General features: G+C 37.2%; 1 protein-coding gene across 3 annotated transcripts; it reads right to left on the bottom strand.

Annotated features, from left to right (window-relative positions):
• Window positions 1–3206: 3206 nt before the first annotated feature.
• Window positions 3207–24093, bottom strand: CDH11 (cadherin 11). 3 transcript variants are annotated; one of them, XM_059825036.1, is made up of 11 exons: window positions 23735–24093; window positions 22159–22453; window positions 21277–21396; window positions 20624–20791; window positions 17560–17747; window positions 15785–16038; window positions 14594–14778; window positions 14321–14442; window positions 13391–13508; window positions 7132–7383; window positions 3207–6143 (listed from the first exon to the last, which is right to left on the bottom strand). In XM_059825036.1, the coding sequence occupies exons 1-11, from the start codon at window positions 23960–23962 to the stop codon at window positions 5647–5649; spliced, it is 2427 nt and encodes an 808-aa protein (XP_059681019.1). In that variant the 5' UTR covers window positions 23963–24093; the 3' UTR covers window positions 3207–5646. The 3 variants fall into 3 exon arrangements, with proteins under 3 accessions (XP_059681019.1, XP_009815128.1, XP_059681020.1); XM_009816826.2 differs by having other exon boundaries at window positions 14642–14778; XM_059825037.1 differs by lacking the exon at window positions 21277–21396 and having other exon boundaries at window positions 14642–14778.
• Between the last annotated feature and the right edge of the window lie 545 nt (window positions 24094–24638).

Here is a 24638-nt window from a genome sequence, read left to right as displayed (position 1 = left end):
TATAAAGCAGCTCTGTGAGAGGAGTGGTATGTCTGCAAGGCCTGCTGGTGATAGAGCTGGAGGAAATTTGCCTTGGCAGCCAAAGTAGTGAGTCATGGACTCATGGAGTGATTTAGGTTGGAAAAGACAACAACAAAATAAACCCTTCACTCGCAGAAAGGCCTGGAGAACAGCATATGGATTTGGTCAATTAAAATAAACATGTTTTTCACTTGTTTTTAAAAAAACAAAAGCAAGCAATCAGTAACCTCAGCCCAAAGCAGTCACAAAGTCTAAGTCTCTTTTGCTAACCACCAAAAAACGCTAGGCATGTCTTAAAATTTGGGGGATAGCTTTAAAAAAACTACAGAGTACGTTTTTTTCTCTTTCTAGTTTTTAAACCTGTTAAAGGTCAAACTATTAAGCTTTTATTTTAGCTTATTTTTAAAGAGCACCCCAGTAATCAAGAGTCTAACAAACAGCCCTAGCCAGGAGGACTCAAAATAAACCAGAAGTCTTCTCCTAGACTTAGACAGGTAAGTAATTGGGTATTGGTCCTGATTTTACAACCATAAAAGGAAAAAGAAATACAGGAAGCAAAAGATGTGTCTATTCCTTCTCACCTCCTGCCCTGCTTCTCACCTCCTAGAAGACGATGTTTTATTCCCCATCACTACCAGCTATGAATTTGCCATTCCCAAGTTGCACTCCAAAGCAGACTTCCCACCTGGCCGTGGAGTGCTTTGCCCACCAGCCTGGCTGGTGTTTCAGCTGTTGCTGTTCATGATGCAGTTATAAGCTACTGCAAATGGACTAAACAAACACTGAAAAGTAAAGAAAAAAATAATCAGGTTTTGAGTTTGGCAGTTAGAGAACTCATAAGGACTTTGATAATCTCAGGTTCAATTCCCTGTCCCAGTTAACATTTAATTATTCATAGAACACAAATTGGCTTCAATGGGAAGTCTGAAAGACTCTTGAAAACGACACTTCTCTGACCTGGAAAGAGGTCTTAGAGTCACACACAGTCCACGCAAGTCTCCCCTTTGGGCATCCGTGTTCTCTTTCTTTCCACAGAGAAACCTGAAATGCTCCATGTACTCTGCAGAAACCCCCACACAGGTAAGCCCTTGCCCCTGGCATGTACAACCCACCACGTTTGTCCAGGAGGTAGGAGGTCTTGGACATCAGCAAAGTCCATTGTGCATGTGCACACATGAAGATAACCATGCCATAAATGGCAAAGCTGCTACCTGTGTGTGAGGTCGTAGCTTCTGCACTTCCTCTGCCGGGAGAAGGCAGAAGGCCTAATTTTGGAAGCAGGGTTTGCAGTTACTAAGGGAGGGAGTACCAAATACAGAGCTAAAGCTGGTGAGCAGGCAAGGCCCAGGACTTTGTGCAGAGCTACAAGAAGCGTGTTTTTCTAATTACTATGAATCTATGAATCTCAACTGAGAAGAGGTCGGAGTTGGTTAAAATCATTCTTATTGTGACCTGGGTACTTGTAGCCAGCCCAGCTTGGTCAGTCAAGGATTTGAAACATCTTTCCTTATCAAATGCTGAGATTAGTGATCCTAAATAATAGAAAACTTGTTCACTGGCATGCCTGGGCATGGAACTGGGTCAAACTGGTCGATTCCCAGCCTCAGCCCAAATTAGTGAAAACAATAGCAAAGCTCCAGAGACCTGCATCTAACTAATTCTGACCAGCTCATTCATTCCCTTACACGAGCCATTCCTTTTTCTTCTTCCTTTGTGGCCTTTTTGCTTCTTTGTTTGTTTTAATACAGAATGTGATTCTGGTGCTGATTGTTCAGCTTTGGATATAGTAGGTCAGTATTTTGATCAGTCACAAAAGTGGAAACCTGCACAAGGTCTGCCTAGATTTTTGTTTACTGAGGCTTTCAATAAAAACACATAATTCTGAGAATTCTGCTGGATGGGGAATTCATAAAAGAATTCCAGGCTTTTGGGTCCCAGAAAACTAAGGTTGCCTCTTTGTGATCCTGACTTAAATTCCCATTCTTCACTACTTCTGTAACCTTATCAGCACCAACACGGTAAAATTCAGCATTTTATTTTGTCAGTCAGTCAACAATACGCAGCCAAGAAAACATGCAAATTATTTAAAAGCTTTTCTCATCTGTGGTTGTATCAGTTTCTGAGGCATGATCTTGCACAAGATCACATAAATGTTGGTGGCAAGCTCGCAAGCTTGTACCCCTTGACACAGTATCAAAAACTGCTTGACACAATGGCAAGAACATGATAGAGGCAATATAAAAAATCCCAAACAAACCCTTCCCGTCCATATCAGTGGAAGTTTTGAGAGTTCCTTTAGCAACCAACACTGAACTTGCATACCTAATTGCTTCTTGCCGGTCATGAGAGAAATTGCATACCAATGCACCGCGGATATATGTGAGATGAAGGACATGTCAACCTTGGTCAGATGCAAGTTCTTCTGGTGATAAGCAGCTAGACAAGGAGCTGCATGGTTTTGCCAACACGAGCACATACACGTACTCAGCTCATAAAATAAACCTCTCTCCCGGCTAATGTCACACTGTCTGTTACTGAGCGTATTTGGAGGGGTTTTGTTGCCCTCCCCCCTGCCTCCCCAAATGATGTCTCAGGCAGGACTTAAAAAAGGGCAAAAAGAGGCCAAACTATCATCTGCACTTGCTACCGTCCCTTACCTTACCTGGCTTAGTCGTGGTGATCCTCCTTTTAATTAGGGTTTGTCTTCAAACCCACTGAAGTTGTAATTAATCTTTCAGTTGCCTTCCGTGGATGTGAGGCTCAGTCCTTCCCTGAGCTCAGTCGGGAAGTGAGAGAGACTATGCTAAAGTAACTTGTGGAAGTAAATCCCAGAGTGCCGAGATCCTTGGGAGCATTGCAACAAACTACAGTCCCAGCCCACAGTCTTCTCTGATTCGTGTCGGGGACTAACCCAGTACTGCTGCGCTGGGCTGGTTTTTACACTCTCAGATTATAAACCCGAGACGCCAGCGAGCACTGCTGTGAAGTTTAACACAAATAAATGTCCTGTTCTTGTGCCAAAACACGCTGTTCACTGGGGGTCCTGCAGATGATATGTAATGAGTATAATTCCCAGCATTTCAGAGGTAGTGTTGGCTGAGATTAGCAAGACTAACTTAAGAAAGCACTATAATTGCGTATTTGCTGGGAAGGGGAAAATAATCAAATGAAAAAGGACAAAACCAGCAGGGAAAGAAAATTTATTTCCAAGCATCTACGAGAGTGCTACAAACAATAGAGACTAAAACTCAAAGCATTTAAAACTATTAAAAAATGTAGTTGACAATGTCCTCCTTAAAATTAAACATAAAAATGTAGAAAATGCAGTTATTAATTCTAAAACTTGCTCAATAGTGAAATAAACCCAGATAGCATCAATGAGGATGGAGTCCTACAAATTACTTTTTTTTTACTTTATTTCCATTTGTTAATTTGTAAATTGATACTCATTTCATTTTTTAATGTTTATTTAAATTTATAATGGAGAAATGTGCAAATCTAGCAAAATATTCTTTGGATTATAAACAGAGAAAAATCAACAACCAAAGAAATTTGAACCGAGTTAATAATAACCTATAGAATTATATAGAATGCATACAGCTATAATAAAGTGAAATATTACAATAAACATTGTAGAGCAAATCTGCTGATTTAGCAAACTCTGCCTTATAAAACATCATAGGGACATAATGGGACAAGTGAATATGTTATGAATATAGCACTGAAACATCATTCATAATTTTAATGAGTTAAATTTTAATCTAAGTATATATATGGGGGTCTTCAGAAAAGCAATACACCAACAAATCAGATTTCCTCTCAGATCAAGCAGTTTGGTACCTGACTGCAAATGAAGGACAGGGTCTGTAAAATGAACGGTAGAAAAATGTGTATCTTTTCTATTTATTGCCTCTTCCCATATTGCAGCTGCTGATCTCTGACCCTAAACAGCAAACTATATTAAATTTAGCAGAAGTACAGCTGTACACAAATGCTGAAAATGTTGATGCGCGGAACATATTCCAATCCCTTGCTCATTCTGAACTAATATAAAAAAAGTTATAGATCATTTTTCCATTAAAAACATACAATACAAAGAACAACTCTGAAAGCACTCTGTATTTCCGTCATCACAAATTAAAATGTCTTCCTATCAGTAGACGATGCTATTCTACTGCAGTAAACGAAAAAAAAAGATCAAAAGAAAAAAAAAAAGTAAGTGCCAGAATCTTAATTACTACTCAGGTAAGGTAATTGTCAGGTAGAACAGTCTTTAGGGAACTTATAGCTAAACTGGGTCAGATTTAAGTCTCTAGAACCCGCAGAAGCTTAGCACAGATACGGAAATTCACAAGCCTGGAGTAAATTGTAAGTACAGAGTACTCCTGTCCACTTATAAAGTAATTTTCGAAACCTCTGGAATTTCTAAGATATAAGATAAATGCATATTACATGGGAAATATTGAAAAGTATTACACTTAATTTAATCCAGAAAACACAGTAGTACTATATGAAGATTATTACTGTGTTCTGGCAGCAGCCACAAGCTGTAGATAGAGAGGGTACAAAATGTTCACCAGACATTACATTTTTTTAATCTAAAAAACATTTGTAAAATGTACTTGATTTTTAAATAATCACTTAACAAGGCAACAAACCAACTACAAACACATAATAAATAAGGCTATTAAAAGGTCACAATTGTAGTAAATTAGTCAGAACTATAAATGGGACATTAGAAACACTATGTTTTTCCTTATATGCTTAATAACCAGAACAAGAATTAAAAAAGAATCAGTTTATTTCAAAGTCTGCTTCTTATATTGAAGCACATATTAAAGCAACAGTACAATGTTCATAAAATATAAGTGTGATGCTGTAACATTTCTTACATGTCAGAATACTGATATTTGTATGTATACTAAAATAAGAATTTTAAAATTGTACAAATAGATACATTAAAAATGACATAGAAATAGGGCGCCTCCCACTGCAACAAGACAGAGTTTTTATATCTGGCACGTATTAGTTCAAGATGAAAGTATAAGCAAAAGATTTACAAGAATCAGCAGTAACAAGTTTGATGCTCAAGAGACATAATAATTGTACATTGTACTGTACATACATCACATGGGTTTAAGCTGGCTGAATATTATATATTTCAAGTTTAAAAATGCACTACCATATAGAGTGTCCATAGTTTAAGGCGAAATTACAGCTCAGAACTGTTATCTTTTCTAATTTGTGGAAGCTTCTTTGACATAAAAGATTTAGATGTTCATAACACATAAAAGATTTCCCTTAATTCCCGTATTTATGTATTCCCATAATACATAAAAGGTTCACTTTTAGCATTTTCCTTCATTTAAATATTTTGTATTTCTTAAGTGGGTTTTTTCCTCTAGTGAAGTTGGCAGCCAACTTCTATATTTGCCTTTTGTAGGAAAAGGTACTTCACAGTATTTACCACTTTTATGTCCTTTTTTAGCAAAGGAATCCTTTCTATCAAACTTAAAGGTTTAAATGAGATTTTTCTTGATTTTTAAAAAAATACCTGCTTACATTTCTTCTGGATTCTTCAGAACAGCGGACACAGTTCTTAAGGCCAAATCTTAAACTTTATTGTTAAGAATCATCATCGAAAGTGTCTTTGGAGCCATATAAGTCTGCAAGTTTCTTAAATCGAGGTCCCCAATTTTGTAGATAGTCGTAGTCCAAATCAGAATCTGTTGTCGCTGACTCTAATGAGCTAAGTGAACCAGCCACTGAGCCTCTCCCTTCATAGCCATAGATCTGAATAGAGTCATACGGAGGAGCAGTTGGATCGTTATCAGCCTCTTGTATTCTTGTGTTGATGAAATCATCAACATCAACGCTATTAGGAGCCGGCCGAAGCCCTGGTCTTGGCATATACTGATACTCAGGTTTTATGTCTTTACGAGGAATAAATCCATTGATGCCATCAGGGTTCTGCAAAGTAGCTATGTCAAAAGCTTCAGTATCTTCCTCCCCTCCACCTTCATCATCATAAGTAATAATGTTCTCTCGGACATCTTCTTCTTCAAAAACAATCAGAGGTTCTTTTTTCTGCCTTTTCAGTGTTACAAACAACACTACAATGACTATAGGAAAAAAAAAGGCAGGTTAGACTGCACCCTCAAACTGTAGCTGCTTTATAGATAGATTATTGCATTCACTGAAACCTCAACTTTTGTGCTGCAGTTCATCATGTATTTTTGCTAACATCTGCATTTTCAGCATACTTAGCTAGGTAAAAGCATTGATGTTTGTACACAGAATTGAACATACTGATTTGAGGTTTTCTATCTGGGCTGAATGCCATTGCTCTTACTAACTGCTCATTAGTACAAGACTAATTCAAGAAAAGCATTTGTGGCCCCCCAGTGCTGCCTGAGCACTATGGCACTGCCTTTGAGCAGCTCAATCACAAAACAAAGATGAATCTTTACTATCTCCTGTATGCCCAAAGCTGAACCCTAATTCCATGTTTCATTTCCATGAAAATGGAATTTTTCTTAAGCAACACCTCAAAACACATGCCTTTGTTGTTGTGTTCCCTCTCACTTCAAATTTCTATAAAAAAACTTTAAAACACATAAGAAAAGAAAGACTATAAATTACTATGGGCATATTAAAACATTTTTATAAATATTTTCAAATCATCAGTAAATATTTTACAGCACGCTATTAAAAGCAGGTCTTCTGAGCCATTCATTTGTCTTCAACACAAGAGGAGTTAGAGGGAAATAGCTGGCAGGAGCCATTAATCCTGGCTGACCTCAATAAGGAACGTGTCATCCAGGGAAGATCACAAAACTTAAAACTCTATGTCATGACCTCCTTTAAACAGTGTCCCTGATTAACTGATATTAGGCTGCAAAAGGACATTCTCTGAGCACACCTAGACAAATTCATTGGTGTTTGCTATTGCAGTTATCATATATTGCATTTCAGCCAGGCAGAATAGTACCTCCTATAAAAATAAGAGCTAAGAAATTAAGATTAATTTATCCATTTTGGAGCTGAAGGCACGGTTAATTTTTTAACACAAACAAGTGCAGAAGAGTAATATGTAAAGAACTTTTTTACCTAACAAAATCACAATGCAAGTAAGAATGGCAACTAAAGCTCCAGTGCTTAATCCAGCATTGAGGATGTAGGCTTCAGCATTGCAGGAGAGCAAGGAGCCATTGCTGTCACAGCCGCAGACCCGAATGGTGAGGGTGTTGGTGCTGCTCATAGGGGGCAGTCCGCCATCACTTATTACAATGGGAAGAAGGTACAAATCTTGCTTTTGGCGACTAAATCCTTCACGTCTAACAAGAACACTTGCTGTGTTATCTGTTTAAAGAAGAGAGATAGTCGTCATTATTTTTTCCACAAAGTCATCCTCTTAGTAAATTTGAAAAAATATATCTTGCTACAATGGCTCTGAATTTTCAGATGCTTTAGCATTATTTGTACAATAAACCAGTACAATGTATCGCCTTCCTCATGGCCCAAGAGCAATTACGGTATTGGATTTCACTCATACAGTACCACACTCAGGTTTAATTATTTTAGGGTGATGACCGTAACATAAGGAACACAAAAAATCTCTGTTAGTACCTCCTTTAGCACCCCACTAACTTGCTGGGAAACTCACAATACTTCATCAACCTCCAGAACGACCGGGCCTTGGCATTGCAGTTTGAGCTGGTTCTAGTCCCTTTCCAGAATTAAAGCTTTCAGCGGAGGGGAAGAAACCAAATCCCCCTGATCTATTGTTCTTAGTGTCAGACCTACAGGAAAGGAAGGCAGAAATCTGTAGTGAAATGGCCTGTGTTAATGAGACTCCCACCAAAATGAAAAGCCAGCATTTGCTGTGTATTAGCATATCTGAGCCTCAGTGTTGACCTGTTTCAGTAAGAAACACTAAAGTAAGCAGTATTTTATCAGAACCTGTTTTTCACCCTAATGCCCAAAGCCAGAATTCAGAAACACATGCACAGTATGTCTGGGGACATTTGGAATTACGTGGCTGTGAGGAAGAGTTAAAAGCGTTGCTGTAACGCTATGCCCAGTTGTTCTGGCTGAGGGGTCCCCTGCCATGGGCCTTCCAGGGCAGGGGGTGGGAACCAAGCTGCCAGCTCAGCACGGAAGGTCATTTTGGATAGTTCTTCACACTTCCTGGGGCAAAAGCATTTGAAAGGGAAGTGTGTGACATGAAACACTGGGATGAGACGGCCAGTGCTTCCCGCTCCCAGCCACGCCGGACAAAGGCAAGGAAACACAAACAGCGTTTCTTTATTGTGCTCCTTGTTTCTCAGTTCTCAGACTGAACCGAAGTTTATAAAATTGTAAACATCCTGAAGTAAATAAAATGAAACAATCATATCTGTGGTTTTCAGACCTTCAAAAACTAGTTTAGGATGAGGATTTAATTCACACAAACTTTTCTGGTTTGCCACGTTCTTTAGTTTTCACTATCCAACAGAAAGAAAAAAAAAGAAAAGAATGGTTCTTTTATCAACTAAGGGAGGGCTATTCACCTCCAACAGTACCCATTTTACTATTGCCTTGGGGTACTGCAGAAGATTAATCATTTTCCTGTTGAAGAGTCAGCATAAATTCCACAATTTAATAATGCAAATCATAAAACCTCTCTTAATGATCTAATCACTGCTATTTCCATGAAAGTTAGTGAATAAATTATACCAAAAGAGAAGTATTCTTGCCTTATATTAACCACCCTTGCACCCTTGTCCTACCCCTCATGTAGGACAAGGTCTGAAATGGTCCGCAAATTTGGTGGACACAGGTCATTTTATAGGGTGAGAAGGATATTTGCCCTAGGGCCCTGCTTATCCCGACTCTCCCGCTAGTAACTTCTACAGATCACGCCAGAAAGGATGAGATTTTTTTTCAGGACTACCCTAGACAGGATCTGTTTGTTACATGCCAAATTGATTCATCTCCCCATACCTACACCTCTCCTGCCAGGCCCGCCACACCTGATGCCCAGCGTGGTTACCTCGGCATGACAGAACGGTAGTTTTCTGATACTGAAGTCTCACAAAAATAACGTCTGGATACGAAACAGCTTGTTAACTTCTCCTTTACATGGTGGTCATATTTGCTAAGGACAGAGAAGCTGATAAAGATCTGATTATTTATTACTTGTGGGTTTTGGATGTGCCCTTCGTCTCTTTTCAGAGTCTTTCTAACCTCCTAAATGTTTACATGCAACATTTGCCCAGCTAGGCTTTGTAGCACAATTTTTTAAAGGACCATAGAGATATCAGTGTCTGTGTGATCAGAGCCTTATCTTAGGACTTTAAATTAAGGGGCTCGTAACAATTTGGTATAAATAGAAATGTGACATCTAATATCTATTAACCTATCAAGTAATACTTGAATTAATATATATTGATATAGAATAAAACTATTCCACAGGGTTCTCTAAAATGCATTTAATAATTCATTTCCTCAATATGAGAACAAAGATCTGCTCTATTAAATGAAAGATCACAATAGGGCAGATTATTCTTGTGGCAAAAAATATGAACATTAATAGTGGGCTGAGCTACAACTGCCGAGAGCTGCAAAGACCATCTGGAAGGAAACACAGACAATATCATATATTAGTATATTTAATCTGTTGGCTACACATTTTTTATTTTAGTATATTCTATTTTTCTTGAATTTTGGCAGCTTAAATAGTATTCCTATCTAGAAATAAGAAAAGGATGGCAAATTATTCAGTTATTACACAGACTGGCCAATTCCACTGCAGTCAATTACATTACACTAAGGCTGAATTTGATCCAATGGCTGATTTATCTGGTTTAACTTTAAGTGATTTTTAGCTTAATATAATTTTTTAAAAAGAAAAATCCAATCAACGTCCCTGGGTAAAGTTTAGAAAGGACTACCATATATCAACCCTAAAAGGTCATTTTTTTAGACTTCTTTTCTGTTTATGTTCACTTCTCACATTTAGAAGAAACACATAATATCCATAAGAGGAAAAAACCTCTTTTACCTAGATAAAAGATAACATCTAATCCTAGCTAATATTCTCATCCTTGCTTTTTCATTATTTTCAAGTCCCAGGAGTATAACTATAATCCAGGTATAATGGCATTTTTTAAGCCAAGTAACAGAAGTTAAATGTCAATACCAGCTTAAAACTATAACTTAACACATATGGGAGCTACTTGACTGACAGTCTTAACGAACACAATGGGGGTTAACACAAGACAGAAGGCAGAAAACAGCCATCTCAACATCGTACAGAAAAATACACACGCTTTTATTTTTCCAGCTATTATTGACTGGGATATCTAATATCCAGAAGTTTGCAAGTGAAAATTACCTATACCCTCTATGAAATCTTCTACTTTATGGTGATCTTTATAGTCATCTTCCTGACCTTTGATTTTTGTCTTTTTTCTCTGGTGATCTTAGTGCCGGTTTTCCAATTTTTCCTCTACATACAGGCAAATGTAGCTTAGCTTTTGGGGGCTTGTTAGCTTCTTTAGCTTCTAGATTAAAGAAGCTGACTGCGGTGTGAGCAGTATCACCTATATCAGAATGTGAGTGCTGATTCAACAAGAAACCTAGACAATTTCAGGGGTCTAACTGTCGAAAATCACTACCAGGCAGTGGCAATTGCTGTGGATAACCCATGGGAAAATCGTGTCACTGTATTGTCTTGATTCAAGGTCTGAAATTGAGAGCCAGAGGACATGTTTCTATTAAAAAAGTGGATTTTGGTCACTGATTTTAGTGGCCTCACAAACTTAATTTCAGTTGTTGTAAAGCACTAGCTTGCGTATTTGAGAACATTACTACACCTCACTTTGGCCATTGTGGTGTAATTCGTCCTTGCCCAGCAAGGTAAAGCAAGGTGGCTGCAACCCTTCCAGCAACATCGGCTACGTGCCAGGCCTCCGCACAAGGTGAGCGAGCCCAAGTAAAGGGCATTTCAGTTTAGGACAGAGCAGGATTAAAAGCAGGAAATCCATTTGCTAAAAATCCATCTCTCTGCTGTGAAGTGTCACGAGCTTCTACTGCTCCTTTGAAGCTCTGACTTCAATGGGAGCAAAATTGAACAGAGCCTGGGCAAACACAGTGCTGTTTATTTACGTGGCATAATGTAAGTAAACAGTGCAAAAGTAATTCAGTGTTTTATCACAGCATGTGATAAGCCATTATCTCATGTTTTCTATGGAAGATAGTCTCAGCTGAAAAACTTGGTAACACAGTAGGCTATTAATAGAATGTAGAATGTGATTACGTTTTTTGGATTACTGCAATATGTGATTACTTTTAGGAGTTGGTAGAAAGAAACTCTATTAAATGATAATTATAGGACTGTATTCACTTTAAAGTTCTGTAATAGACCCAAATATTGGAGTTTTCATTAACTGTTCTCCACAGTTAATAAAGCCATTTTTCTCTAAAACTAGCAATTCCCTCTGAAAGCAGTGGCTTCAATTTACAACTGAAAAAAGAAACTTTAAATGATCATGTAAATTATTTTACTTGCAAATGGTAACACACTTTCTCTGAGAAGTTTTTTTTATATGGAAGTACATAGAATTTTAACTTTTTATTTTGCTCTCTACCATAACTTATTTAAAAAACAAACACAGAAGTAGTTAAATTAACATCACTGCACTGAAGATTGTACAAAAATGAGGGAAAGACAGCATGGAAATGGATTGATTTCGTTACACTATTCATTTCCTAAACACGAAATTATACAGGAAGATTCACTCCTTAAATACCATCTTGCTGAAATAACCTTTTGCAGTATTGTCAGGTACAGTCACTACATTCAGCTGACATCATAATTTCCATTACAAAACTTTTTTATCTGGGTTAACTTTGTCATTAAAAAAAAGAATGAATTTGCTGCATATGGAAACAAAGGATTAATGGAATTGGCTGCAGTCAGGAACCATAACACCATTTGCCTACAGCTGTATCAGAGCATCTCAATTCTGACCTGTGCTTCCTCTGTTAGATTATAAAATCCAATCCATTTTCAGTTTGATACGGTGACCATAAAATATCTTTTAAAGAGAAACTTGGCCTCAGGTTCTCAAGCAAAGAATATATTTTTATTTACTTCTCTCTAAAAATACATTCATCAGTTTTTCAAAAATTGTGTTTTACTACTTTAAAGAGAATAAATATATCCCCCCTCCACTTTATGAATTGCTTATGTATGTACAAGTGTCAAACACTAAGCAACAGTAGAACTTTGATCCTTCAAGAACAACAGAAATTTTGTTTGGGAATTCTGATGATAATTACCCTCACTTCAGATGTGATAAGAGTTATGAAGTATGCCACAACATAACACTTGAGAGAAAGACGTTGTTACTGAAATCATGTATCTGGATTAAGTTGCCTTTTGTACTTCTGGCAATCTAGAAGAAATCCTTTGGATTCATTACTTAAACCAGTTCAATGGAATTCTACATTTCAGAAAACAGTCAAGTTTCCTTCAAACATTAAAGCTTGCTAACTAAAACCAATTTCTTAGAAGCTGAAGCAGTTTTTTCCATGTACAGGAAAATAACAGATGAACATTGAATGAGAATATCATATGGCAAGTTAGGTTTACTGATGCTATTATGTTAGATGATCAAATAAGTTTTGACATTCACCTATGCCTGGGTTTTTTGGGTTTTTTTGCCTACAAATTTCTTATACCTTAACACCAATCTAAATGCAAGACTATACTATATTTCATGAACAGAAAATTGGCAAAGGGATCAGGATACCCATACCCTAAGATATACTCCATCTGGGTATGTTTCACAGCAGAAATCCACATATGTATTTCCTACAAAAGGTTAGCATGGCAGTGATTTTTTTCCATTAGGAATCTAGTCCATCTCTCTTGTGATCTATAATTTAAAAAACTAGCAAGCAGAGAAAGGCGAACAAATACAAGCAACCTAACAATTTTCCTGCCTCAGCTAATTTTAGCTTAGCAAATAAGTTTTCTCTAAATCAAGGAGATCTGCCAGTTACATTTAGTGAATGTTTTTGTCAATGTTTTTTACCCTCTTCCTGGGAGATAAAATGTCAGTGGCTTTTTCATGTAGGGTATTATTACGTAATTTAAAATACATATTCGAGAAAATGAAAGTGAGTTAACAAACATTACATTATTCCAAGAACATCCCTGTATTTCAGCTATATTTTTCCTGCTTTCCTCCCCTAAATCTCTGGAAAACAGATACTCTGTCAAAGTTAATGAAAATGCTGTTGCATGGCATTATGTTGGCCATTAGTTTTCCTTTGTCATTTCTTTGGACACTAGTATAGAGGGAATCTTCACACAAACCTCTGTTGTCTCTGAGAGTAAAATTTGGATTATGAATAATTTCAGGTGGTAAACTGAAGATAAATCTTGGTCCATTGGCCGAGTCATCCTTGTCATCAGCACTAATTGTAATAAATTGCTGTAAAAGAAAAGTACTCTGTAAACGAACAGCTCCTTCTCTGGTTACATCACATATAGACAGCATTCTGAGAAATCCTTGAATACAAAGAATTTTGAAATAGCAGAACCCCCCCCCCCCAATACCTCAAGAAATGTATGCAATTATAAACACAGAGCAGACTCAAAATTAGAACAGCCAATCTTTATTTGCTATTACATTTAAGCAACACAGAACTATAGATGGAAAAGTATACACCTATATATACATTCTTATATACAAATATATGCTAACGATAACTTAGTAGGCTAAATAAAATTATACAGAAAATTCAGCAGCTAGAGGGAGTCAGCACAATGTCCTTTCCAAAATGCTACACTAACTCCAAAAGTGCAGATAATGCGTAGAGCAGTATTTCTATATGATACTAACCCCTCCTCCTCCCAGATAGTTCAGGGATAAATCTGTAGGCTAAACCCTCCAAGCAGTGTACTGTGATCCTTCCCGTAAGATGCTGAGTATTTCTCTAATATCCAAAACAGTCTCACAACTGGAAAAGCTGCTCCCAAACAGCTTCGTTGCCCATGTGATTGTGGATACTCCCAGTCAACACCAGTCATATTCAATGCACAAAGCACTGTATCTATAACTGTTGATAGCAATTCAAAATAAAAACCCAGGAAAGTGCCTTTCTGTGTGCTCTAGGCATTTTGGCCAAGATTTCAAGATAAACATTCATTTACTACCACTCATTTGAGCTGCCAGTGCAAAACTGGGCTAACGCCCCGAAGAAAGAAATTCATGCGCAGAGAAGGTGGTGGGCACAGGCATACCTGATTGCTTCGAGCATTCTCACAGACAAATGCTTCATAGGCTGCTGCAAATTTTGGAGCATTGTCATTGACATCAACAACCTTAATTGCAACTGGAACTTTGGCTTCCTGGTGTTGTTTGTCTATGGGAGTAAGTAAAACCAAAATGAAACAGAAGCAGGAAAACCTCTCAAAACAAGCAAAAACCCAGCTGTCTGCAGGTAAAAATGAAATAGGCTAAAGTATTTCTATTAGGATTTATTGCCGCTTATCAGACTGAGACAATTGGAAGACTACAGAATTTATACCATTGATTATAAAGTATCTCCGTGAAATACTTACGGACTTCAACTGCAAAGACAGAGATATTATGCCAAGCAATTTCTTCCCTATCCAAAGCTTTTATTGTCTTGATATTGCCATCTTCTGCATTAATAATAAAATATCTTTCAAGGTCAGTGTGACGATCAATTGAATATCTAAAGAAGATTGAAAAAGTCAGTAATTAAATAAAAGAAGGACTTAGTAGTTTCATTCATCCAAATTTGTTCTGTACTGTTCTTATTTTTAAATAATCATAAGTAGTACACTTATCGTTACCCTTAATATCATTGTCAAAGGGACGATATGCGGTTCTTTTAAAAGGAGATTCACGTGGTTGGTTTCTACATTTAGAAAAAATATTACGTCCGAATGTTTGTAGTAAGTGAAAATTATTGTTCTTTGAAGTCTTTAATATATAAAGCCCAAAAATATTCTTTATTTTCTTCTCTTATAAAACATGATAAAAATATCTACTGAGATATTTATGTTTTCTTCTGTTTCATATTAATCATGAAGATCTTTTAAGTCTTCTGATCTTTGGATTACTCAGAATGGTAATTGATCATACCAGCTGATTAAATATTATCCATTATCTACACATTCGTATAGCTTTATAGAGCTCTTTTTTGTATCTTTGCCTTGCAATTCTTTGAAATGTTAACTATACCCACAAAACAGAGTTTCACAATTTAATTTACACTGAGAACATGACAAACAAAAATAAATGAATAGAAGACTACCAATGTAACTGCAGAAAGTAGGTGTGTGTATGTGCTTGTCATAGCAATTAACGCTTAACAATTACCCAACATAATCTCTAATCTACTGCGTAGACTTCTATCTTTTGAGGAAAAACATGCTGTGGTAACAGCATAGGATATTTTATAGAAAATATAATTTAGAATAGAGTCTAACACAGATGTCCTTAAGTACATTTTAGGTAGACATAGCTATGATATGCTTTCTCAGTGATACAGGCTTTGAGAAATTAGTAGCTTATGGAACAAGGCATAAAAACAACACTGTATGATTAAAGTTATTAATATTCTGGGTTAATTTAGAATATTACTATGTTAGATCTATCACACTACCTTAATAGCTTGCATAATAATTCTAAAAGCTAATGCTTTGAAAGAAACAGCCTGCTCTAATGAAGCATACCTTATAGCACTGTTTGCAGCATCAGGGTCTTTGGCGTGTACTTTCCCAACCACAGTACCAGATGCTGCATTTTCTTGTACTTCAAAAATATAATTTGGTTTTAAAAATACAGGTGGCTCATCAGCATCTTCCACTGATATCTTCACTGTTACTGTGTCCTTGAATGGCCCATTGCTGATGAACTTAGGATCAATATGTACGTTGGCTGCCTCTACCTTCAGACTGTAGGACTTTTTGGTTTCAAAATCTAAGAGCTGCAAGAAACAAGAAGACAATGCATTCCACAGTTAGGAAAACTAGAGTGTAAAAGCAGTAAGCAGTCCCCTAGTATTCAATGACATAAAACAAATGTGAGCATCTATCAACAAGCTTGGACTGAAATGTGTGTATTTAAAAACATAAAGACTCAAATAGAAGGAGCTACATTCTATGTATGGAGCAGCATAGGAAGGCACTCAAAATATCATGACAGAGACCTTGTCTTGCTCTTTGTTTGCTTTATCACTCAGGAAATCATCTTTACTGGGAAAATTTACCTTTTCTTCATGCAGCCTTCCAGATAGCACAAAACAGCAATGGATAGGAAAGGGGTTACCACAAAATGCCAGGCTTGGTCTATCCCAAGCTGGCAGGCATTCCTGTAGAGATATCGATGTGGCTTGAGTTGCTACTGGGTGCACCATGAGATAGGACAAAGAGAAGTTAAATAATTTAAGTAGCAGGGGAAACATGAAGATGGTTCTCAGTGCTTTCATTTCTGTAGTTCTTTCCATCCATAGATCTCATAGCACTTTGCAAAGAGGAGGTGAAATACTGCCCCATGAGGTAGGTCCTTTTGGGAGGTCACAGCGTATCTGCATTGTCATCAACATGAAATGCAGCGTTGCAGTATTTGTAGCCTCACAATGATCACGCCTCTAAATATCTGAGAAGCAGGTGGCAACCACAAGTCACAAAGTATGCTAACACCACAGACTGAATGGTGTGACAGTTTGCCCACGTTTTAAAATACACAAAAAATACACTCCCACCTCTAGAACAGATACAGTAATTGAACCACAGCACAGTTTTGACCGGAGGAGACCGCTGGGTCTCTTCCTGAGAGACTGCCCCGCTGTGCAGGGCAGGGCTAACTTTGAAGTTAAGTTACCCAGGCCTTCTCCTTTGTGTTTTGATTATCTCCAAGAGAGATGAATAACTATAAAGATACAAAGGGCAAAATAATAATGCTTAAATAATGAATAAGATTTATGATTTATAATTTGTAATTTAAAATTCATTTAATAACACTTTTAAAGATCACACTGATAGATTGTATATGAAATCATCTCAGTATTTTTGCTGCTTTTCGCATAGCCTGTGACTCCTTCAGAACAATATCGTGGACAATGCACAGATGAAGAATTCAAGTTACAGGGCATGAGGCTGTTCAGACTGAACATAAAGCAGCAGTGAATGTCTGCTACTTATCAGCGCTAGGCAAAACTTCATTAACAATGAAGCTGATGGCATTTTATTTTACCGTGACTTTTTATTATGAATTCATTTAGTTTGTGCAATTAATCCACGGTACAGTATTTATGTGACTCTTCTTGGTTATTTTCTTCCATTCCAATTCACTAATGGGGAAAGGGAATATTAAGAGTTAATCACAGTTTTAGAAACAAATAAAGTGAAATTGCATTTACTGATATTTTAGCTCAGGTGGTAAACCATTATTACCAAATATTCTGTCAGCAACAAAGACTTACTACGCATTAGTAGGTATTACTCACCTTCTTAAGCTTTACAACACCTTCCTGAGTCTCATAATCTGTTGTAATTTCAAACATATCCATGCCATCTCCATCAATGATGCTGTAAGCTACTAAGCCATTTTCCCCAATATCTGGATCTTTGGCCTTCACTCTTCCTACTTCCTCTCCTGGGACAGCTGCTTCCGACACCGACATCTGGTACACACCTGGTGGAAGAAAAAAAGGCATTTGCCTTAAGTATGCAGCCTGCTCTCCAGTTGTATATTTACTGATTTAACTTGTAAGTTCCAAATAAACACAGTAATTTTCTACATTTTCAATCCCCTGAAGGAATGTTATGTTATAAAGAGCTCTGAGAAGCAAGTCATCTGTGAAATCTTAAGACATATCACTAATCCATATAAAATTACCTCCTCACTGATGTTTTACACGACATCTGTATATCTCTCTGTTCACGGTGGGGTTAAAAAGAGAACCAATCATTCAGAATGCAGAAATTGTTGTGACATCAAGCTTATCATTCAAATCAGAAATGTTATTACAAAAATGGAAGGAAAATTCTCTTTCATATGACTCATGGTATGACCTTCAACTCTGTAGAGTCCAGAAGCGTTTCTGCCCGTTCATTCAGGAGCCACAAATTCTGTACAATGAATTGGATAAGACCTCTCTGCTGTGCTGGCTGAAGAATAAATCTGCTGCTTTGTATGTCTTTAATTTGGAGTGTGAACATATAGTAGAAATTATTATTAAAATTTAACACAACAGATAATAAATACCAATTTGTACGGGATTCCATACCAAAGAAAAAATGGCTTTCCCTCATCAAACCCCAAGAGGAAAACCATCCCTAAACATCCCACAGATGTGTTGCCGTACAGGTTTTTCCTTGTGTATTCAGGGACACCAGAGGAGACCAATACTGTTTCTGGATAAATCTCTCTCCAACAGTTGTCCTTTAGGCAGCACTGATTCCAGGAGCTTCCCAACCCACTCCAGAGTTTAGATAACATAACCTGATCCTAAATGTACAAATCTGTGTCAACATTTTCTGCCACTTTATCAGCATTAATAAATTGGGGGGGGGAAGCATGAGAAAATAAAATAATCTAATTTATCCCCTCCCCTGCCCCAGTTGCTCTTTGTTGCTACACTCTAGGAATGTCAGGAGACTTACACCAGGCAGCGACTTGGTTCATTACCCATAAAAACAACTGACACATGTCATCGAAATAGGTCATTAACTCCAGTCACTTAGAACCCAAAATTTAAGCACATAACTCATTAAGGGTTTGAGCAATGAACAAAAAAAAAGTTGGGGGTGAATGCTTAAGCAGGGTAACTGCTATTTGACATTTCTGATAATTTTAAATATTCTCCCAAAACACTCAGTAAAGTGGCTTGAATTTGTAGAAAAAAAATCCATCATTTGATGAAGTTACTCAACAAAATACCATGTACTGGGGTCCCAGGTTATGATTTGGAGCGAAAAGGTATGTTTGTGAGGTATGTAAATACTGACTTTTTAGGATTTAATACTTTTCTATTAGAATGGTAGAAAATGCTGATACAGATTTTTACATTTAGGGACTGGCTGTGTCATTTGAGCTCTTGCATGAGGGTCCAGGAAGCTGCCACATCGGAAGAAGAGCTGTTAGAGAGATGGTCACGTCCAGGACATATCAGTGTCATAATGGTTGCTCAGAGGAGAAACAGGGTGGGCTGGGATGGTGCATACACTGCCCTCCAAAAAAAAAAACCCATGCAGAGATGAGATGCAGAACAGATGTGTGGGTCTATTAGTGTACTTCCACCCAACTGTGAAGACTGAATCTGTTAATGTCAGCCCTGATTAATTTTATACGTGAAAAATAAATAGCACAGGTATAAAAAATGACTTTATTTGACCACCAGCGATACACTTCAACCATCAATTTAAAAATGTAATTGTACTAAATTTGGTTTGTATTGCCGTGGTAAATATAAGTCTTGAGGAGTATCCAGTCTTAATTTTTATCCTTATGGACATTCACCATTCACTGAGGGTGTTTACAGAAGTAAAGGATGAAGCATCAACACTTAAAATTAAAGGTTATGTGAAATAAAAAATTATGCTCACTCACTTGAAGGTCTGTCAAAGACCTGAAAGGGCATAATCAGGAGCAGTTAATAGATTGTGCAACACTTTCATCAAGGGTCAAGAAAAGCAAGGGACTTCAAGCCTGAGAAATACAGCTGTAAGAACATAAAATAGATCTCCTTTCCTTTGTCCACCTTCATTAAAAAACAAAGTGGATTTGTTCATTGAAAATTACTATCATAACCATGCTTGTAAATAGCTATAAACTTGGAGTACTGAAAGGCATGAGGCCACTTGGAGAATTCTTTCAAACACTGTAAATCTAACTGGAGAGCTTTCTGCTGCATACACACTGTGACTGCTGCATACTGCAACTCTCCCAACACAGAAGAATCTGTTCCTACACAATACATGAGGGGATTTTTGTTTTAACTTCCTCCTATTTCCCCGCAATGATTTCTTAAAGTTCTTGTGGTCTGAGCAGAGTACTAAACACAGCTTCCTTTTTTAAAGTGTCTTTTACATCCACACTAGAATTATGAAAATGGAAAGGAAGTAAACCAGATTATCCCAGCACTGCTGCAGGGCAGGTACATTTTCTAGCGTTTTTGACTGATTTGGCTTAACACAGAAGAGACCCCTCAAGAAATGGGGCTTCTTCCTCCATTAACAGAGAAGTCCCGACTATGTCTCCCTGATCACATCATAGGTATATTTCTAACATAATATGGTCCAGTAGTTTCAAAAATGAAGTGTAGGGTTAGGAATCTTTGTAATCTAATCTTGACCTTAAAAAATGTCTCACTTTGCAACACAAGGAAAACAATCCGGATACTAAAGCCCTATATATTACTAGCAAAAATGTGTAAACCATATTTATCTATTCACATGTGTGCTGTGTTAATCAATCAGTTACTGCTTTTTGAAGTTTTGAATATGTCTGATACTATACGAATATGGGTACTAGTAGTAAATGTGAGTAAGGATTTTGTTGTTACTTACTCTGTGGAAACTTTGGTGGGTTGTCATTGACATCTGTAAGTGTAATTGTCACTTTGGTTGTCCCTGAGAGGCCTCCCATGTGTCCTCCCATATCTTTTGCCTGTATTACAACATGATACTCTTCCTTAGCTTCTCTGTCCATATTCGGAAGGGCAGTTCGGATAATTCCTGTAAATACAAAGAAAATATGTCACACACAAATTTTCACAGGTTCACATCATGAAAAATCATATACTGCATTTTTAGTTTGCATTAAAATACAGCAAAATTTGCAGCGGTGGCACAGATTCTGTTTTCCCTACACTGTGCATCATGCTATGCAAGGGAAGTAGCCCAAATATTCAACACAGCTGAACACAGAACAACCCTGGAGAATTACAGTTCAGCACAGAAACTGCCATTTCTATCATGCTGTATCATACCACAAAAGAAATAGTATCATCTTTCTAGTATAGTGTACCCAGAAGCTCTACCAAATGCCAGGGGACCAACCTGCAAAAGAGCTTAGCTGGAATCAAGAGAGAATGAAGGAAGCTTTGCTCAAACACATCAGGAGATATACCCAACTGTACTGCCTCAGTCAATATATTTAGTTCTTCATTTTAATGTATTCCAGTTATGAGGTCCTACTCAAATAAACTGCTCAATAATACCTGTTTGAGCTTCCACCGAGAAGTACGGCTGACCTTCAAGAATACTGTAAACCAATTTGGCACTGTTCCCATAGGTAGGATCATCAGCATCTGAAGCTGTTACCTGAATAACTGATGTACCTAAAAATGGAAAGCAAACACAGAAGGAATACAGTCAGAAGCAAACACATCTGTAAGAACCGTACAGAGATGCTTTCAGTCATATGGCACAACTATTTCCTAATTTTTTGATTTCCAGGTTTGGTAAATGAAAAAATTTGCTTGGTAATTCATATATGACAAAATAGACTCACACGATCCAAAAAGATTTGTCACCAGCTGGGTTGTGGATTACTGTTCTAAACAGTGAAGATAAAAAAGCCAGCAGTCACTCTATACCATTATGGTTTTTTTCCTCAGTATTTTAAGCGTTATATTGCTTTTGTTGTTAGACAGCCAAACAATAGAGTTTTCTTTTTACTTTTTCCTCAGGAAGTTTCAGAGAAATCATTTGGGTAGAAATCTCTGAGAGAGACACAAGCTCAGATAGGAGATGAAAATGGAATAGGTAGTGTGGCAGTAACTCCTTAGCTTTATTACACAGCTCTGCCAAAGGAATGATCTTGACGTTTACACCAAAGGATTCACACTCCATAAATTCCAGGGGACCCTCACGTTCCTTCCTAGGAGGAACCATCTAGAGACACTTCAAACATGACAGTTAGTAGCTGTGCAGGGTTTGATTTGGTCAGCAGATTAGATAAATTGACTGAGCCACTGGCTGAGCATGAAGTAAATTTTACTTCTCAAAATTCTAGACAAGAATTAAATAAAGCCAAGACGTACTGACAATGCAACATGTTCCATAAGGCCAGGAACTGAAGTGCATTTATGATTACTTACCTACATTTGATCTCTCTGGCACATTGGCATGGTAGTTTTCATGAAGAAACTCAGGCGGGTTGTCATTTATATCTTGAACTTTAACAATGAATTCAGAAGGTGGTTCCAAAGGTCTGTTAGTGTTCCTGTCTACAGCCTGTGCCGTGAGAGTGTACTGAGCTCTCTCCTCCCGGTCCAGTGTCTTTGTTGCATGGATGTTCCCTGATTTGTCATCAATAACAAAAATGATTCCTGCTCCTTCACCTGAGAGAATGTATTTAATGTTTCCATCTCCAGAATCAATATCTGAATGAAGCTACAAAATGAGAAACAAGACATACCTTAACAAGATGGTATACATTTCATGCGTGTGTTTATGAAACAACAAAAGTTCATGAAATTACTACAATTTAATAGTTTTCAAAAATCTTGCCTTACATCAGGCAATAGTCCATACTTGGGCACATGCTGTGAGCACATCTGCCCTGCATTCAGAGAAACTGCCTGCACAGACTTGCATGCTGCCACGCGTAGGGTGCTACTGAGGCCCAAGCTTTGAAGACTTAAGGAAGAGAATACATGAGAAGATAGTTATAACACGTTCTTTGTTCCAATGAAGTTGGGAGGAAAAGTAATTTTTACAAAGATTTTGTAGACTTCATACTAATCATGTTCTACTAGGTTGCATGTAAAAAGCTGTTAAGTGACAGATGGGATGTACTGAATGAGCCAATCAGTGATTGCCAAATAGTTTTTAATTACAACCTCTTTAATATAAAAGAAGTAACAAATGCTTACTAAACATTCTTACTTTTGCAACCAATGCATACTTCAGTTTGATGAATGAGGGAAATATTGAGCCAAATTATAGATTTATTGATTTTATATTGACATCTACAAATTGCACAATACTAACCATCTTTTAAATCAGAATACCCAGAATGGCATTTGTTGTCATTGATCCTGTTCTCTGCTCTTCTCCACTAAGTCAACACAGTTCTGCCGACCATTTATAAACTGGCAAATATACTCTTTTATTTATGTATTTATATTCTGTTAGTGTTAGACAGTAACAGGATAAAAAATTAGTCTAGGATGTGTGTACGTACACCTGTGCACACAGATATATAACTCCCTCTATACATACCCCTCATATATTTAATTTTACTGATAACTTCAGAATGAAAGGATGAAGAGATACCTGTTGGAGCAGTACCCTTTTACTGAGCTGCTGGGTTAGACACTACATTTTTAATCACTATTTTTTTAAAGACTCAAGAATGATACCAGATATTCTTGAGACATATTGTTGCTCAAGTGGTTGCTGTGGTTCTTGCTGTTGTGTTAAATAACACCTTGTACACCTTCATTCAAAGACTGCTAAGGTCAATGGAAAAATTTGTATTCACTTAAGGTGCTAAGAAAAATACGACCTAATTGTGCTACAATAAAACAATTAATTCTAGGTGAATAAGTAGCTGCTGAAGAAGCAGCTAATACAACAGAAAAGCAGTGGCAAGAAAAAAAAGGAACTCACAAAATAATAATCTAAATTAATAATTATTAATTGATGAATGAAAAAGAAATTCTTTCTTACCCTTCCTACTAGTACAGGATCTGGTCCCGTATACTCTTCTATAACAAAGAACTGATTCCACACCCAGCCTCTTTTTGAACGATGCAGAACTTGTCCTTCTTTCCCTTTTTCATGGTGACCATGAAGTGATGGCCTTGCGTGGTTCAGTTTTTCTGTAGTTATGGCATGGCTGTAATACAGCATGCCCAGGCAGATAAGAGCGGCATGTAAACAATTGTCCTCCTTCATTTTTGGTTATTTTGTAGGCACAGGAGTATTCAAGAATCTACCCCTTCCACCTTGGAAGTCAAAAAGTTCGGGGCTACTGCAAAGTTTCAGATAAAATGTTCTGCACATAGGATACCACCACACATTAAACACATCACTTTAATGCTCTGCAGCTTTCCAACTTAATTCCTGAAAGAAAGTAAAATGGAGAAGATTGTCAGTTCTTTTATGTCTCTGAGGTGCAATAATTTCTTTACTAAGCAAAATAAAAATAGGACTACCTTGGAAAATTTCCAGATAAGAAGAGATTAAAATGTATTAATAATTATGAAATACTGAGTAATGAGCATATTTGGTGTTTCGTTACATGTAACTGCCACCTTGTGAAATCTCCTGACTTGCTGGTTAGGGCACTCATTTGGAAGTTGAAAGAGAATTATATTCTCTCATGATCCCTCCAAATGGATTTAGCCCACGATGCAAAGTAACTGTAGAAATACCTAATTTATATCTAAGCCCTCTCCGGAGTTTAGATATAAGCCTTAGATGTAAGCCATTAAGCCATAGGTTTAGCTATAAGATGGATACCAAGATACCTTATCAAGAATGGAGTATTTCTACAAATGCCTGGAAAAAGGCCTTTTCATGACCAACAGATTTTCATGCTGAAAATAACTACCTATATTTTTCTAGGGAG

The sequence above is a fragment of the Gavia stellata genome, chromosome 15 (genome assembly GCF_030936135.1).
Source record: "Gavia stellata isolate bGavSte3 chromosome 15, bGavSte3.hap2, whole genome shotgun sequence".
Lineage (NCBI taxonomy): Eukaryota > Metazoa > Chordata > Aves > Gaviiformes > Gaviidae > Gavia > Gavia stellata.
The sequence above is the reverse complement of the archived record's forward strand: the minus strand, read 5'-3'. Positions and strand labels throughout refer to the sequence as shown.

What these genes read in the sequence shown, in the direction of transcription:
- CDH11 (XM_059825036.1), bottom strand. Translation starts at nt 23,962, where the DNA reads ATGAAGGAGGACAATTGTTTACATGCCGCTCTTATCTGCCTGGGCATG. An exon ending in GCCAGAGAGATCAAATGTAG is followed by an intron (nt 21,397 to 22,158) that starts GTAAGTAATCAT and finishes TTCCATTTTTAG; the next exon opens with GTACATCAGTTATTCAGGTA. An exon ending in CTCGGTGGAAGCTCAAACAG is followed by an intron (nt 20,792 to 21,276) that starts GTATTATTGAGC and finishes TTGTATTTACAG; the next exon opens with GAATTATCCGAACTGCCCTT.